This window comes from Pecten maximus, chromosome 1 (assembly GCF_902652985.1).
Source record: "Pecten maximus chromosome 1, xPecMax1.1, whole genome shotgun sequence".
NCBI classification, from domain to species: Eukaryota; Metazoa; Mollusca; class Bivalvia; order Pectinida; family Pectinidae; genus Pecten; species Pecten maximus.
Genome location: NC_047015.1, coordinates 57,431,254 through 57,450,323, shown reverse-complemented (window position 1 = coordinate 57,450,323; position 19,070 = coordinate 57,431,254). Strand labels below are relative to the sequence as shown.

General features: G+C 38.7%; 1 protein-coding gene across 1 annotated transcript; it reads right to left on the bottom strand.

Annotated features, from left to right (window-relative positions):
- Positions 1 to 292: 292 nt before the first annotated feature.
- Positions 293 to 18,826, bottom strand: LOC117339103 (phosphoinositide 3-kinase adapter protein 1-like). The gene is made up of 13 exons (XM_033900486.1): positions 18,610 to 18,826; positions 13,522 to 14,041; positions 12,218 to 12,353; positions 11,557 to 11,808; positions 10,943 to 11,139; positions 9,764 to 9,860; positions 9,131 to 9,202; positions 8,732 to 8,869; positions 7,797 to 8,104; positions 4,677 to 4,743; positions 3,696 to 3,778; positions 3,208 to 3,345; positions 293 to 2,327 (listed from the first exon to the last, which is right to left on the bottom strand). The coding sequence occupies exons 2-13, from the start codon at positions 14,035 to 14,037 to the stop codon at positions 2,226 to 2,228; spliced, it is 2,106 nt and encodes a 701-aa protein (XP_033756377.1). The 5' UTR covers positions 14,038 to 14,041; positions 18,610 to 18,826; the 3' UTR covers positions 293 to 2,225.
- Positions 18,827 to 19,070: the final 244 nt, after the last annotated feature.

Genomic DNA, 19,070 nt, shown 5'->3' with positions numbered 1-19,070 from the left:
TTGTAGTTTTGTTGTTTTGTCGTTTGATACAGCGTTTGTGAATTTGGTATTCATGTTCTGTTCCCTTTGTTTTTTAGGAGCGTTCATGAATTCTGTCATCATGACTTGTCGCTTTTGTTGTTTCCACAGAGCGTTTGTGAATTGTTACTTGTCTCGTCGTTTGTTGTTTCCACAGAGCGTTTGTGAATTCTGTAATTAGTTTCGTAATCACATTTTTGAGCATTATTTGTTCCGATGGTCATTAGAAATAATACCAATTTGTATATTCCCTTGAAAAAAAACCCAGGAATGATTTCAAGAGCTGATTTATTTATTCAGTAAAACATGGTACATTACAATGAAAACAATAGAATCTTATATCTTTACATATCACAAGCTTTAATACATGTTACATTACATCCTAGCTTCATTAAAACAATTGTCTGTCTCCGTGAATATGTTAGGAAAAATGTAAAACATATACAATATTTTGTATGTTGTATGTTAATTAAGGATGCATGTGTAATCATACAACAAATCTAAATTCATACTGACAAGAATCCAAAGGTTTAGACTGATTTCACCTTCACAAGGTCACAGACTCACAAGGTCACCTGATTCACAAGGTCACTTGATTCACAAGGTCACCTACTCACAAGGTCACTTGATTCACAAGGTCACCTACTCACAAGGTCACAGACTCACAAGGTCACCTGATTCACAAGGTCACTTGATTCACAAGGTCACCTGACTCACAAGGTCACCTGACTCACAAGGTCACCTGACTCACAAGGTCACCTGACTCACAAGGTCACCTGATTTCACAATGTCACAGACTCACAAGGTCACCTAGCTGGCTCACAAAGTCACTTGACTCACAACATCAACTGACTCGCAAGGTCACAGACTCACAAGGTCACCTGATTCACAAGGTCACCTGACTCACAAGGTCATTTGGCTCACAATGACACCAACTTACACAGTCATTTGACTCCCAAAGTCACTTGACTCACAATGTCACCTGACTCATAAGGTGACTGGACTCACATGGTCACCTGACCGACTCATAATGTCACTCGACTCACAAGATCACAGGATTCAAAATTTCATTGTACATATATCACAGTTATTGCTTACAAAACATACTGCATCTGTTATTACATACTGTAGGTATACATATACTACGGCAATTTTTTTTTAGGGGGGGGGGGGGGGGGAGGGTAGTTAAATTCATTGCTCAAATGTTAAATTTATAAAATTGAGGAGATTATAAAATGTATTTCTTTAATGAATCCATACACACTTTAGAAGGTGAAATAAACAAGTTAAATAACAATGATAAATGATAACAATACACAGGTTTTGTCACCAATGTTGCATTTCAAGTTGAATGCTGCAACAAAACAATGCAAATAAGCATAAGCATAGGGTACAAACGTGCAATGCTAACTTGATTTTTTCCAGATAAGTGGTACATGAAAAAAGTTCATGTAAATATTCAACAGTTTACCTTTTCAAGGACATATATACCTACAAAATCCACAAAAATCCACTCCTCAAAAACAATGTTTTTGAAGTATCGGATGAAAAGTTATGGGATTGAAAATAAATATGAGATGAGAAGAAAAAAGAATCTGAAGCTCGATGTCACCATCATCACAGTTATGTATTGTGTAGGTCACTGACACTCGAAGATGTCACCATCATCATCACAGTTATGTATTGTATAGGTAACTGACACTCGATGTCACAATCATCACAGTTATGTATTGTGTAGGTCACTGACACTCGATGATGTCACCATCATCATCACAGTTATGTATTGTATAGGTAACTGACACTCGATGTCACAATCATCAGTTATGTATTGTATAGGTAACTGACACTCGATGATGTCACCATCATCACAGTTATGTATTGTATATTATGTCACTATGGTGAACACTGATCGCAGTGTTAGTGCAAACATTTCCTGACATTGAATGTTCCGTGACATCACACACCATGTTTTTCCTCAAATACAAAATGTCATCTAACAATTTTATAGGATTTCAAATAATGCCTCACTCTCCTACATTAACAGCCATTGGACTGCAGGATTTCAAATAATGCTTCGCTTCCCTATATTTACAGTGACTGGTTTGCGGGATTTCAAATTATTGCTTCGCTCCATACATTTACAGCGATTGTTTTTTATACAGTCTACTTGCGTAGAAGCCGCACTGAATCCATGCCTGCTGGATATTTTAGTTTTTGCTTTGAATGTAGCCTCGTGGTGGTAGAGGAGGAGGCTCTTCGTCGGCAAACTTTGCAGTTTCCAGGAATTCAAGACGCAGCGTCTTACGTGCCTAAAATAAAGTAAATCAATTAGATTTCATTCATACATGTAGCTACAGTATATATATAAAATATCTGTTATAAGTTCATTCACAAAGCAAAACTTTTCAATGAGTAACTGTGACCTGTCTAAACTTGACAATCAGTTTGAACTTCGAACTAGATATGTAGAAAATGTGAAAAGTCGAAATATTCGGAAGTTTCTATTTAAGATAAAAGCAAAGATTCCCAACATATATATATATTACTAAACCTAATAGTGACTTAACGCATTAACATATTTTCACTGTTATGTATAATGTTCAAAAGAATACAAACATTTTAATCTTAAGTTTATTTATCACATTGCTGGCTTGTTCTGCTAAGTTATAAATATCATACGACACATGTGTAATAACACTATTGTGACATCGTAATAAATATTACACTTTTGTGACGTCGCATGATTATCTGGTGAGGCGGAAACGTTCCATCTGAGCCAGATTTCGCTTGACTTATATAGAAATGAAAATTGAATGTTTTTGTTTATATTCTCTTGAAAAGTAGTTATGTGATAAATAGAATATTAAACTTGTGGCTATGTCATATGAAATTTATGCCACGAGCCTTTATCAAATGAAGTTGACAAATAAACTTGTTCAATAATTTGTTATGCCACAAGTCTTTAGTCTTAAGTGGCATATCAAATTATTAAACATTAAGTTTAATATCTTCCATATGACATAGCCACAAGTGTAATATCCTCTATAGACAGCATTAGATCTCGAACGAAGTAAACATGTGTCGCAAGGCCCCTTTATTATGTCACGCTGCTTATCAATGGAATACAGCTTGAAGTTTTGAATATAACTTAACTATATTATCTTGCCTTTTGACCATAAATAATCTTACCTCTTTTGACTGTCTGGATGATGTCGACTGTCTAATTTGCACCGGTTCCTCATCGTTGGGTGATCCAGTCTCTATGTTGGAGTGTGCTGACATTTTCAAGTAGAAGGCATCCTCTCCGGAAGACTCCTCCTCCTCGTCCTGTTAGAAATTGACATTTAACATTTTTATCATTTCTTCATTTCTGTGTTTTGAAGAGTTAAGATTCTTTACTTTTATTGAATTATTTAACATATAATAGCCATTTATTTGTAAATGTAATCTTCAACTTGGACCAATATGACACAAATAAAACTGTTTAAATTTTAGTGACCTTTGGCAGTTTGGCAAAATATTGCAATCAATATATTTCAATTCACATACAGAAAATGCCCATCAATGAAAAAATCAAATAATTAAAAATAAGGTGCAATACCACAAATCTGATTTCGATATCATGTATTTAGATTTTCAGATTCTTTGGATGTTAACATTGATATATATATATTTACCAGAAGTTCGTCCGACTCGCTTCCACACATATCGAAACTGGAAGCAGATACTTGGCTGATGTCGGACACTCTACTACCGTTACCTGTAATAACATACATCTCCTTTGATATACTGATTATACTTATATATCATCTAATTGGTTTCAATTACGAATAATGATACATCGCATTCAACACTCGAAAGTGAGTATCGTTCTAACATCCACAATGTCAGACAAAGGTATATCTTCACACTGTCAAACATGGGTATCGTTGTCATACAATGTCAGACAAAAGTATTTTCACAACATCATATATGAGTATAATTTTCATACTCACAATGTCAAATACGAGTATAATTTTCATACTCAAAATATCAAACACGAGTATCGTTCTCATACTCACAATGTCAAACACGAGTATCGTTCTCATACTCACAATGTCAAACATGAGTATCGTTCTCATACTCACAATGTCAAACATGAGTATTGTTCTCATACTCACAATGTCAAACATAAGTATCTTTCTCATACTCACAATGTCAAACACGAATATTGGTTCCATATTCACAATGAAAAGCATAAATTGAAAAAATTTGACCAGAATGACAATAATTGTTGATTATAATGTTTTTGTAACATGTACTTGTTCTTGCTCTGATTTTTTTCAGAATCATTCCCAATATTCCTCACAGCTAAATATAGAAAAAAATTGAGAGTGCAATATAAAAAAGTTTCTATTATCGTGTAATCTGTACGGGAGAACTTAAAAAGGATGCACAAGTAAAGGTCACCTGTAAGTTTGAGTTAAGCTTCCTCATCTTGAGTCATCAGTGATGCTGGAGAACGAGTTGGGGAGAAATGTTGGGGATATAACATTTAACCTAAACCATGGAAAAAAACTATAGAACCTGGGAGATGTCTTACACAGCCATTTATTCAATTGCATCAATGATAAGATGTTGTGTTGATATCTACAATTTTGTGTAAAGGAACAACTTACTGGAACCACTGCTCCGATCCTGGGCAAGTTGAGTGGTTCCTCTGGAGTTTCTCAGCAGGGTAGGTGTCTATAAAACAAAAAAAAAAACGTTTTGATTCCCATATAAGGTAAATCATCTGTGCGCATTCTCAACATTGTAAATTTTATTATTATACACGTATATAAATATATGCATGAATATTTTATTATGGATGTGAAAATAATATAAAGACAAATTAAACTTTGAATCTAAAATTAAACACCTTTGGTAGTAAGATGTGTCATGGAGGGTTCATAAGGGTTATTAGGGAGGGTGTGTGAGGGGTCTATGTATGATGGAAGGTGTGTGAGGGGTATGTGTATGATGGAAGGTGTGTAAGGGAAGGTGTGTAAGGGAAGGTGTGTAAGGGAAGGTGTGTCGGGGGTCTGTGTGTGAGGGAAGGTGTGTAAGGGAGGGTGTGTGAGGGGTCTATGTGTGAGGGAAGGTGTGTGAGGGGTCTATGTGTGAGGGAAGGTGTGTAAGGGAGGGTGTGTGAAGGGTCTATGTGTGAGGGGTCTATGTGTGAGGGGTATATGTGTGAGGGGTCTATGTGTGAGGGGTCTGTGTGTGAGGGAAGGTGTGTGAGGGGTATGTGTGTGAGGGGTCTGTGTGAGGGGTCTGTGTGTGAGGGAAGGTGTGTGAGGGGTATGTGTGTGAGGGGTCTGTGTGAGGGGTCTATGTGTGAGGGAAGGTGTGTGAGGGGTCTGTATGATGGAAGGTGTGTAAGGGAGGGTGTGTGAGGGGTCTATGTGTGAGGGAAGGTGTGTGAGGGAAGGTGTGTGAGGGAAGGTGTGTTAGGGGTCTGTGTGTGAGGGAAGGTGTGTGAGGGGAGGGTGTGTGAGGGGTCTGTGTGAGGGGTCTGTGTGTGAGGGAAGGTGTGTAAGGGAGGGTGTGTGAGGGGTATGTGTGTGAGGGGTATGTGTGTGAGGGTCTGTGTGTGAGGGGTCTATGTGTAAGGGGAAGGTGTGTGAGGGAAGGTGTGTGAGGGAAGGTGTGTAAGGGAGGGTGTGTGAGGGGTACGTGTGTGAGGGGTATGTGTGTAAGGGAGGGTGTGTGAGGGTCTGTGTGAGGGAAGGTGTGTGAGGGGTATGTGTGTGATGGAAGGTGTGTGAGGGGTATGTGTATGATGGAAGGTGTGTAAGGGAAGGTGTGTCGGGGGTCTGTGTGTGAGGGAAGGTGTGTAAGGGAGGGTGTGTGAGGGGTCTATGTGTGAGGGAAGGTGTGTGAGGGGTCTATGTGTGAGGGAAGGTGTGTAAGGGAGGGTGTGTGAAGGGTCTATGTGTGAGGGGTCTATGTGTGAGGGGTATATGTGTGAGGGGTCTATGTGTGAGGGGTCTGTGTGTGAGGGAAGGTGTGTGAGGGGTATGTGTGTGAGGGGTCTGTGTGAGGGGTCTGTGTGTGAGGGAAGGTGTGTGAGGGGTCTGTATGATGGAAGGTGTGTGAGGGGTATGTGTGTGAGGGGTCTGTGTGAGGGGTCTGTGTGAGGGGTCTATGTGTGAGGGAAGGTGTGTGAGGGGTCTGTATGATGGAAGGTGTGTAAGGGAGGGTGTGTGAGGGGTCTATGTGTGAGGGAAGGTGTGTGAGGGAAGGTGTGTTAGGGGTCTGTGTGTGAGGGAAGGTGTGTGAGGGGAGGGTGTGTGAGGGGTCTGTGTGAGGGGTCTGTGTGTGAGGGAAGGTGTGTGAGGGAAGGTGTGTAAGGGAGGGTGTGTGAGGGGTATGTGTGTGAGGGGTATGTGTGTGAGGGTCTGTGTGTGAGGGGTCTATGTGTAAGGGAAGGTGTGTGAGGGAAGGTGTGTGAGGGAAGGTGTGTAAGGGAGGGTGTGTGAGGGGTACGTGTGTGAGGGGTATGTGTGTAAGGGAGGGTGTGTGAGGGGTCTGTGTGTGAGGGAAGGTGTGTGAGGGGTATGTGTGTGAGGGGTCTATGTGTGTGAGGGGTCTGTGTGTGAGGGAGGTGTGTGAGGGGTCTGTGTGTAAGGGAGGGTGTGTGAGGGGTCTATGTGTGAGGGAAGGTGTGTAAGGGGAGGGTGTGTGAGGGGTATGTGTGTGATGGAAGGTGTGTAAGGGAGGGTGTGTGAGGGGTATGTGTGTGAGGGGTATGTGTGAGGGAAGGTGTGTAAGGGAGGGTGTGTGAGGGGTATGTGTGTGAGGGGTATGTGTGTGTGTAAGGGAGGGTGTGTGAGGGGTCTGTGTGAGGGGTATGTGTGTGAGGGGGATGTGTGTAAGGGAGGGTGTGTGAGGGGTATGTGTGTGAGGGAAGGTGTGTGAGGGGTCTGGGTGTGAGGGAAGGTGTGTGAGGGAGGGTGTGTGAGGGGTCTATGTGTGAGGGAGGTGTGTAAGGGAGGGTGTGTGAGGGGTATGTGTGTGAGGGGTCTGGGTGTGAGGGAGGGTGTGTGAGGGAGCGTGTGTGAGGGGTCTATGTGTGAGGGGTCTGTGTGTAAGGGAGGGTGTGTGAGGGGTCTGTGTGTGAGGGGTATGTGTGTGAGGGAAGGTGTGTGAGGGGTATGTGTGTGAGGGAGGTGTGTGAGGGGTATGTGTGTGAGGGGTATGTGTTTGAGGGAAGGTGTGTGAGGGAAGGGTGTGTAAGGGAGGGTGTGTAAGGGAGGGTGTGTGAGGGGTTTGTGTTTGAGGGGTATGTGTGTGAGGGTTATGTATTTGAGGAAAGGTGTGTGAGGGGTCTGTGTGTGAGGGAGGGTGTGTGAGGGGTATGTGTGTGAGGGGTATGTGTTTGAGGGGTATGTGTGTGAGGGGTATGTGTTTGAGGGGTATGTGTGTGAGGGGTATGTGTTTGAGGGGTATGTGTGTGAGGGTTATGTATTTGAGGAAAGGTGTGTGAGGGGTCTGTGTGTGAGGGGAGGGTGTGTGAGGGGTATGTGTGTGAGGGGTATGTGTGTGAGGGGTATGTGTGTGAGGGGTATGTGTTTGAGGGAAAGGTGTGTAAGGGAGGGTGTGTAAGGGAGGGTGTGTGAGGGGTATGTGTGTGAGGGTCTATGTGTGAGGGGTATGTGTTTGAGGAAAGGTGTGTAACGGAAGGTGTATGAGGAGTTTCTGTGTGAGGGCGGCTGGTGAGGGGTTTATGTCTGAGCGAGGATGTATATACTTACGGATATATTAAGATTTTGTTGTGATTTCTTTTTCACCAGTTTGTTCTTTAATTTCTTGATGATGCCCTTTTCCTTACTCTGTTCCTTGACAATATCGAACATGGACATATAGTCCTTCCTCAGTGTATCTAGCGCTTGCTTGCGTTCCTTAATAGAACGGGAACTGGAACTATTTTGTTTTTTCCATGACTCGTATAAACGTTCCGCCTCATTGAGTGTAAACTCCCCATCTTTGACAGCGGACATTATACCAATAAGGTCATTCTCCGCGGCCGAACCGCCTGTACAACCCAGAGTTGCTGATTTTCCTGTGTAGAAACAAGTTAGAGGGTTGTACAAACGACTTTCAAGGTATGAACACTTGTCAATAAAGAGCTTGGTACAGTAGAGTTAAATATTAACTGAATCACACAGCTATTTTGTCATCAGTGATGCTAAAGGTGCAAAGATATTATACCTAGTAGACGACTAAGGAAACTAAAGTTTGTTGATCAGCAGAAATGTCAAATCTAGATGGAGAAGTGCAGTAACACTATAATTTAATAAATTTCATTATTTTCAATTTTGGATTACAAAAGAAGTTCTTCTGTATTAGTTAAAATGTGCCATTCATGTTTTGGCAGGACTTTTTCTCACTGGTTTGGGAAAGGGCATTTTGTCTCATTTGGGAAGAAAATTGGTGAATCGAGAATGATTTTTTCAGGAGTAAACTGCAAATTTTGGAAATTCGGCTGAAATATGAAATAATTTCATTTGGAAATGGGGCCCCATTAACAGCCCCAAAAAGCCCCCAGAAAAAGTCCTGTGTGCCAAAACAACGATCAGTGTCTGCCTGTATCACCTACAATCTCAAGAGGATATAACATGGATACTTCTGACACCAAATATCTGGCGATATTCAAAATCAACAAAAAATTATTGGTGACATCACTTACCAGTAGCACGAGTTTGTATACTAGTCATTCCCATGAATTCCTGCGCTGATGGTTGTTGCTTCTTTCTTGGGGCAGGAAGTGGCGGCCGTGATGGCTCGGGGGTTGGTTCGCTGTGACGTCTCGTGCTCCTTAATTGAACTGCAATGGAAATCAATTCGATTTTGTTTACCATCATTTTAGGATTATACATGTATATCCTTAAACCCAAAACCAAATTATATTAACCAATAGCTTATATATTTTTATGATATATATACAATTATAAAATTTAGCTTTATCAAGTTAATAACCGTCATCATTATCAAAACATGACATTTTATAAAAGTCTCTTTAAAGGTTAAAAATATATTTGCACTTTATCGAAGTGTCGGTAAATGCAGAAACAAAGGTTCAACTCACTTCTTGAAGGTGTTGGTGGGATTTTCGTGTTAAATGTGTCCTCGCTAGTTTTGTCTGAATGTGAAAGAGGATCTGAAATAAATCCAAAGTATGACTATTAAGTGCTCAAGGCAAAAAGTTATACATATATATGTTTTAGTGATTAAAATATATAGGAGCTGACATGTTGTTTCATAGGTATTGTGTGGTGGATGGGTGAAATTTCGACGACATGTTTATCTCAGAAATTTTTTGTTTAAGTCCGTGTCAGCACGTTCACGAGATTCGGGGTCAAAAGGCATAATTTCTCCTCTTCAAGTAACTCTACACTTTAAGTAGGTTAAGAGATTTTCGTATAGTGTATTTTAGCTTTGATAAATGGAAATTAGTAGCATTTTTACATCTGCTTGTGAAACATTACATGAGATATATTTTGATTGACATTTCCTTATACAAATTAACTGAGGTACAGGGACTCGTAATAAAAAGAATCTGATTCGGAAAATATTAACATGAAATTCAGAAAATATAACTAGGGGAAGGGGCCTTTATTCGGCACCAAATGTAGGTACCTTTAAAAAAAAATCACAATTGATATTGTGAACAACTTTTTTAGACAGATTATTTATTACTGCTCGATTCACACATTCTTACCTTCATGCATACCCAATGTTTGTTGGTTTTCATAAATCTTTCTGCCACTCATTTCCAAATACAAGTCTTCACAAGCATGTACGGTAGCCTCCACGTCCTTTATAGGAAGGAAATTGTGTTATATATTAATTGGGTTTATATGATAATGGTGCTTTAATTTACAATTAAACCAGGCCTTTCCATCAATATAATCAAATTTCCTTGTTTCTTAAGGAATGTTGTAACACGAATTCAATGGAAGTGGATGTGTCACCTGTGCAGAAAGATGGGCGATTGCAAGAGATACTGCACGGAAACAAATTTTCTATTTTTAGTAACAGTGACCTTGACCTTCGACTTTCAGACCTGAAAAGCCATCCAAAGCAAGCACTTTTGGTAAGGAAGATCTGCATGAACATTGAGTTTTATGGGCCAAAGGCAACTTAAGTTATCACAGGAATTTTTTGTTCTTTAATTTTCAGTAAGTGACCTTAACCTTTGACCTTCAGATGTAAAAAGCCATCCCAAGCAAGTACTTTTGGGAAGGAAAATCTGCATGAAGATTGAGTTTAATCCGCCCAAGAAAACTTGAGTTATCCCACGGAAACCTATTTTCTATTTTTAGTTACAGTGACCTTGACCTTTGAACTACATATGTGAAATGCCATCCATTGCAAAGCACTTTTGGTAAGGAAAATCTGCATGACGTTTGAGTTGAATTGACCCAAGGACACTCGAGTTATCCCACGGAAACATATTTTCTATTTTGTTAGTGACCTTGACCTTGACATTCGTACATGAAAAGCAATCCCAAGCAAGCACTTGTGATAAGAAAGATTTGCATGAAGTTATGACACGGAAACTTCTGCCGCCGCCGCTACTGACAAAGTGGTGCATATTATGTCGTCTGCTTTTTGCAGCCAAGACAAAACTTAGGTAAACATCAATCGGTCTAGTGGTTCTGTAATTTCAATATGCATACATTGGAACTAAAGCAGTCAGTATTCAATGCTTAAAGTTTATAGATATGTGTTACGCAATCTTTCAAGGTTCGTCATTAAATGAACCAGGAAGTTCGCTCTTTTTATGACTGAAAACTCTCACAATATGCAACGATGACATAATCGTTTACTGTATGCCGACAAACACGCTTGTTAACAATTATATGCACTTAAGTTGACATTACAAAAGAAAGCTTACCACAAATGTACGAAGATAGTCACACAGCTCTGAGTGTCCATGTTTGTCGGCTAAATCAGCCGGATCAAGGCCATGTTGGTTCTCCACTTGGAAGGCAGCTAGCGATCCAGGTGTGTCAAGAAGCAATGAACATAACTCGCTCAGTCCGTTTTTGGCGGCAAAATGGAGAAGTGTTGGCAATTCATGTGGGCTTCGACCTAGATAAAAAAAATCGGACAAGTTGTATGACCGTATGAGATTTTGTTGATGATAAGTTGTTTATTTTACGGTTTTATATAATTTTCATCTGTGTGATATTCCTTGAATGTCCCATTCAGACTTTTATCAATAAATACTTTCAGTATGATATTGATCAGGTTGCGTTGCTGGAAGACATCATTTAAGTCCAGAATTTACAAAGCCTGCATTATATTAGTTAGCACCTTCTAGATAGATTAATAATCTTTCAGACGAAATTATTCTTGAATTGAAACAAAAAAAGCAAAAAACAAAAAACAACAAAAACAACAAAAAAAGCAAAAAAACAAAAAACAACAAAAACAACAAAAAACAAAAAAAAACAACAAAAAAACAAAAAATGCTAAGAAATTTACCACAAATACTTTTAAACTTACGTTGTGGGGTATCCTCGTAAAAGTCTCCAAGAATACATTCTAACGCGTCATCGTCGGGCTGGCTTTTTTGATAAACTTTGACCAAGGCTTTGTCCAATGCCTCTTCGTTATGAATGGGTATTCCAAGGATCTGGGAGAGGAAAGCCGGACACTGGTAAGGCTCGAGTGTGGGTAGAGTCAATTTTATAGGGTGTTCTCCGTAATAGGTACCATTTGTATGAACCTTCAACTTGCTCTTGCCCGATACTTCACCTGGAACAAAATTTCAATAGAAGATTAGAAATAGTAATTCGGATTTTCATTTACAAAATTATCTATCTCCGTAAACCATATCACTATCATCATGTAAAAGTTTAACTGCTGAATTCAAAGCATGTGACAGATTTTCGAAAAAACAAAAATTAAAAACAAAAACAAAAAAACTGGCTGTTTTTGCCGATAACATGGCTTACTGATAACAACAAGTTTTCATATTCTTGATTTTGTCCAAGTCTGTGACCTGTCTAGTTTCGGGACATGCATGATGTCGTAGCTTTTCCATAAAAATAAAACGACCTACAAAAATAAAAGATTCACAGATGTTTAATAGCTTAAAATAACTTCGAGATTTCTGATCGATAAGACAAATTCTAGCCCGCTATTTATATGGTTTCATATTTACATGTGTCGGGAATCTGGAAGGAATATGTAAATGGATTCATCTTTTTGGCGAGGTGTTTCATCCCGTCCGGCCCGATAGATATTTCAACAGGGCCCGTAACTTCAGTTCTGAAGATCACTGCAATGGTTTCCCCAATCTAAACAAAAACACATATTACTTAGAATGTTTCAAAAGCAAAAGAATAAATTAAACTACTCTCCGATGCAGACAAGACATTTGGTGATTTCACAATAATTCAGAATTGTGACATATATATATAATTTGTCAAGTAGTAATAACGACAGTACAGACAAGTAAAATGTCGAATTTTCGAGGCAATCTTCCCCTTTATCAAGACACGGGTAAATTACAAACGATCACATATAGACATAGAACATTGAACAGTTACATAAATATAGTGCGTATAAACAACAATAAATATTGTTATGTTGTGAAAATGATCCCCCTCGGCCGATAATTAATTCGCCGAGGGCCTATTATAATTAATTTGAAAACATCTTAGGTGGCGTAGATATGGTAAGATTGAATAAATAAATAAATCTCGGCCCAAACAGCGGATAGCAGTGACAATTTCGGGTGGCCAATCCCATATTACTGACAATATATGATATATATAATATATTTCCAAATCAAGTGAATATCATTTTTATATTGGCGTTTTTGTTATGAACACGGATACAATCACTTTCAATTGTATAACATACATGTTCAGAAGAATTTAAATAAAGCCATTTTATTTCACATTCAGTCGTAATTTCAAGCAAATGGTGTATTAGCGATCTAGATGTCGACCCAGCAGGTAATTACACTTTGACTCTTGCTAAATTATCGGGTTGTAGATATTATCACAGTATAAATATGAGATAATGTTATTGTTCAAAATATTTAAATGATAAAAAATGAACCCATAAACTTTTCGCCTCAGCAGTTGTGTAAGGAAGTAAAGCTGACGGAAAATTGAGGTGCTTCCCCAGGAAAAGTATTTTATCAAAGTTTCCAGCGTATTCATACTGATAAATATAGGTCTCGACTGTCAAGTGCTACAATCAAGTCACGTGATGTCTCCGATAACAAAAATGTGGGTCAGTGGGAATCTAGAGCAAATAAACAAGGACTCGATCGCTATGTACTGGTTTCTGACATTAAGTGTGAACGTGACTTTTAAAATATGAACTATTTTCATATGTCCATTTTAATCAGATGCAGAGACGTGTATATCACATTCAAGATATATACACGTCTCTGATCAGAAAGTAGTTAAAAGTAAAATGAAAATAAAATTGTAAAATGAAATGGACACACACCTCGTGGACGTGACTTGGCATAATCTTGAATTTTCTCATTTTGGTTCTTCTTGTCGTGGCCTGCATTTCAATCAATTCCAAAAGATCACCGACAATGGAGCGATTTTTGTGCCCTTCGTCTTCAGCGACAAATGTTTTCCTTTTCACGAATCGGTCAAGAGCTGAGATGCTTTCCATATCATCCTTCGATGTATGACAATGGATATTTGAAATGTAAGTTCTTTTACTCAGAGACTCAAAATGGCTGTCGTCTTCCTGGAAGAATTGCAGCATATTACCGGTTGTCAAGATGACAAGAAGTTTGCACTTTTTGACCTTGGCCTTGAACTCGTGTAGGGATATCATTGTAGTGCACGCATCAATGGTCAGTTTGACCTCACTACAGCTCATCATTTTCTTCCAGTATTTACACCATTCTTGACCATCATCATCATCATAGAACAAGCAGATGTCAGTTTTTACCATTTTGGACCTTGAGGTCTTTTTCCAGTTATCGTTGTAATCGTCTGTAGTCATTTGTCTGTAATTAGTGAACATGAAATGTTAGCATAAACAAACATAGACTGTGCATATGAGAACAACATTTAACTCATAAAATGCTATAAAAGTTGCTTTTATAAGAAACATTCAATGGCGCTTCCAATGAATGAGAGGCTGAGCTCACCGTCCTAATTAAGTGCCAGACTCTCTGGTCGCAAGAAAGTTTGGAAAGAGTACAGATTCCAGCTAATATTAAATGGAGAGTTGAGTCTCTTTGTCACCCATTGTTTTACTTCACAGTTACAAGAAAGGGCAAAGGTTATCTTTGAAGTGCCATAAAGTATTAGATATTTTTATCTTTATAATGCTCGCAGTATTAAAATGACATCATTTGATTCATAACACTGTAATGTGCACCGGGGGAACAACGGAGCGGTCACCCATCCAAGAGCTGACCACGCTCGACGTTGCTTAACTTCGGTACACAGGCACGGCACTCAACCGCACAGCCACAAAAGCTAGCTATTTCCATGAACCATCACATCATAATCAATCACAAAAGGAAAAATGTCGATGTCATGAAACAGGGACAGAAATTAAATAAAGCACCTGTACAGACACTTCACCAGTTCAGAATGCAGTTTACTCGCAGCATGTTAGAGAAACACGCCTGACAACAGTTTGTTTTAACGTCTCATGACGCTAATCGTACAAACTGCAGGATTTCAGCCCATAACTTTAAAGTATATATAATATATAGCAACTGTGATTTAGCCGTAGACTTCACCCTCTAATACAAGTTCTTTAAAAGCATAAGAATAAATGTTTACAAACGACCCATCACAGATAGGTATACTGTTTGGTGACCGGGTGCATAGTGACACAAAATACATGAAAACCTTTATGGGAACTACACCAAAATAAAACTGAAAGATAAAAATAAAAAAATAAATTTTTTGTCAAGATACTTATTCTATCCTTTTTTAGCCCACCACCATCAGATGGTGGGCTATTCAAATCGCCCTGCGTCCGTGGTCCGTGGTCCGTCCGTCCGTCCGTAAACAATTCTTGTTATCGCTAATCCTCCGAAAGTACTGAAGGGATCTTTCTCAAATTTCATATGTGGGTTCCCCTTGGTCCCTAGTTATGCATATTGCATTTTGAGACCAATCGGATAACAACATGGCCGACAGGCAGCCATCTTGGATTTTGACAATTGAAGTTTGTTATCGCTATTTCTTAGAAAGCACAGAAGGGATCTTTCTCAAATTTCATTTGTAGGCTCCCCTTGGTGCCTAGTTATGCATATTGCATTTTGAGACCAATCGGAAAACAACATGGCCGACAGGCAGCCATCTTGGATTTTGATAATTGAAGTTTGTTATCGCTATTTCTTAGAAAGCACAGAAGGGATCTTTCTCAAATTTCATTTGTAGGCTCCCCTTGGTGCCTAGTTATGCATATTGCATTTTGAGACCAATCGGAAAACAACATGGCCGACAGGCAGCCATCTTGGATTTTGATAATTGAAGTTTGTTATCGCTATTTCTCTGAAAGCACTGAAGGGATCTTTCTCAAATTTCATATGTAGGTTCCACTTGGTGCCTAGTTATGCATATTGCATTTTGAGACCGATCGGAAAACAACATGGCCGACAGGCAGCCATCTTGGATTTTGATAATTGAAGTTTGTTATCACTATTTCTGAGAAAGTACTGAAGGGATCTTTCTCAGATTTCATATGTATGCTCCCCTTGGTACTTAGTTATGCATATTGCATTTTGAGACCAATCGGAAAACAACATGGCCGACAGGCAGCCATCTTGGATTTTGATAATTGAAGTTTGTTATCGCTATTTCTGAGAAAGTACTGAAGGGATCTTTCTCAAACTTCATATGTAGATTCCCCTTGGTGCCTAGTTATGCATATTGCATTTCGAGACCAATCGGAAAACAACATGGCCGACAGGCAGCCATCTTGGATTTTGATAATTGAAGTTTGTTATCGCTATTTCTGAGAAAGTACTGAAGGGATCTTTCTCAAATTTCATATGTGGGTTTCCCTTGGTGCCTAGGTATGCATATTGCATTTTGAGACCAATCGGAAAACAACATGGCCGACAGGCAGCCATCTTGGATTTTGACAATTGAAGTTTGTTATCGCTATTTCTCTGAAAGTAGTGAAAGGATCTTTCTCAAATTTCATAAATAGGTTCCCCTTGGTGCCTGGTTATGCATATTACATTTTGAGACCTATCGGAAAACAACATGGTCGACAGGCAGCCATCTTAGATTTTGACAATTGAAGTTTGTTATCGCTATTTATCAGAAATCGCTGAAGGGATCTTTCTGAAATTTCATTTGTAGGTTGCCCTCTGTGCCTAGTTATGCATATTGGATTTTGAGACCAGTCAGAAAACAACCTGCCCGACAGGCAGTCATCTTGTATTTTGACAATTGAAGTTTGTTATCGCTATTTTACAGAAGGTACTGAAGGGATCTTTCTGAAATTTCATATGTAGGTTCCCCTTGGTCCCTGGTGTTGCATTTTGGGACCAATCCGAAAATAACAGACAGCCATTATCGCTAAATCTTAAATTTTATGTATAGGTTACCGTTGTTTGAAAAGCACTAGAGGGCTGTTTCTGAATTTACACAGATTAGTAAGACTTAGAGGAAGGGAAAAGTAGAGAAAAGATCAATCTGACATGGAACCTATAAAGATCATTCAATGGTGGGCGCCAAGATCCCTCTGGGATCTCTTGTTTTCTATTACTGCACGTCCCTTACGCCAATGAAGTACTCCTTGTGAATTTCATTTGTACTTACAAAGGTCATTGACAGGAGTTGTCTTATGATTAGAGAATTAGAATACTTAAATTCAAGTATATAAACAAAAAAAACGCCTGTCATCAACTTTAAGGAGACGGATTGATCTAAGTATTCATGTACTTTTTCTAAATCATGTTAATATTCTTGTACATACGAGGGCTGATTGATAAGTTGTGAGCCTCGTATTGAAGGATTTGAATTTTGACGGACATATTGTATTATTTTTCAACATAATCCCCTTCAACATCTATACACTTTGCCAGCGGTGTTTAAGGGCCTCAATGCCACTTTTACAGAACTCATTTTCTTGGCTGTTCAGAAAGTCATCCACTACATGTTAGGGTTATGGTAAGGGTGTCTAAAATAGCTGTTGTCAGTTTTGGAAATAGATGAAAATATGATGGAGCGAGATCAGGTGAATAAGGCGGATGCTCAATCAATTTAAAGCCACAATCGTGGATGGCAGCCATAGCAATGACAGACTCTTGTACACTAACCCTAACCGATTTTGTCCAATTTGCGAAAGCTGCTTGTCTTGTTTATTTAGAGTGATACCTCGTCGATATAAACTAACCAAATGAGACCAGTCCTTGAGTACACGGCCGTATATAGTCAGAGAATAGTAGGACTTAAAAGAACATCCTTGAGTACCTCCTTCAATGTGTTATCAGTGTCATAACATCCGGTACATAGATATAGAATGTGTTCCTGTTAATGTTGAGCAAAACTTAAAACTAAGGTGAGCAAAAATTAAAACTTCGAGACGTGTTTCATTAAATCCTACACGAAAAAAAAGAAAACAAATTTAGGATACTTTTTATCACATTCATATATAACTCAGAAAACTATCATTTTGACAGGGTTTAGAGTGAAAATGTGGAGGTTTTCATCAAAATAAAAGAAAATACCACTAACAAAAGAGCAAAGGCCAACAAGGAAATGCGTATGTTAAATATACCTTCACAAACAGCCTACCTTCCTAAACAACATACCTGTCTGACCACTATCAATAGATGATGAAGAGTATAATTATAGTTACTAACAGAATGTCACGTAGAGCTTCAGGCTCAGATAGTTATCAGATCATTTTAAACAGTTGTAGACACGATTTTAAACAAAGCGCTTACCGTATAAACTTGAAATGCAAAAACTTGTCTGTATATTATATAGACAAGTAGATTAATGTATTGTAATCCCATGCTTAATTTTTCTAAAAATATATCATACCTTTGCCTCATGAAATACTAATTCTTATAAGGCTACGGTATGATATATATATACATATATGTGTTTCAAATTCAGTATGTGACGGTGATACAATAATTCACTAGTCTATAACATAACATTTTGATTAAAAACATCATAATCATGTTCACAAGTACCTGTGAATATACAAAGATGAAAATGAGAAATTACCAGAAATGTTGTGCTACAATAATCTCGTACTTATTTCAGCGATAAGTGTCTTCAACTCCATATCTTGGCGGTAAGTGTATGTATGACTCGTTTGAACCATTACTCGCTACACAGTTCTATACCTCGCTGAGATAAACACATACCGGTTTACTTAAGACAATGTACATTATAAAAAAATCCGAATAGATAATGTATGTTATAATGACATCCGAATGGACAATGAGATGTTTTTATTCCAGGACACACACACGTACACTCATGTACTCGCACATACAAATCTACAAACGCCAGCCTCACACACCTGGTATACAATATGCTATGTTTTAAGATGTACAGATTTATAAACCTCTATCATACATACCTGTATTCGTGGTCCTACACGTCGATATCATATGAACTATGAACAGTTGCTGTACAATTGCCAGTTTATATATAAACTTTCCGTAACTCATCTACGGAGCGGATACCTCTGTCTCGGTGGGATACGGATGTGTGTATTGGTATTCTCTCCTTGTTTTCTTAACATTATAACTATTTCACAAATCACTTTCCACAAAGTCGGTTTTTCACTGAGCTATTTTTACACTTCCTGGTTAAGTTGTTATTGCGAGCCAGACACACCGGCACACTCCAGTAAGCTCCACTGCCCGGCTCATGTGACACATGTCGTCGGCCTTTTTAACTTAGCTATACAAACTACAGTAAATATGGTCTTAAATTCATGATGAATAGATAAAGATTTCGATAAAAACCAAACATTTTAACACTAATTATGTACTGGTACATAACTTATGCTTAGAAATGTTTTGGAAACGTACGTAA

Excerpts from the sequence above, each read along its gene's own strand:
- LOC117339103 (XM_033900486.1), bottom strand. The coding sequence starts at position 14,037 with ATGACTACAGACGATTACAACGATAACTGGAAAAAGACCTCAAGGTCC. Across the intron at positions 11,809-12,217 it reads CTTCCAGATTCCCGACACAT|GTGAAGTATCGGGCAAGAGC; the intron begins GTAAATATGAAA and ends ATTTTGTTCCAG. Across the intron at positions 9,203-9,763 it reads AACATTGGGTATGCATGAAG|ATCCTCTTTCACATTCAGAC; the intron begins GTAAGAATGTGT and ends GATTTATTTCAG.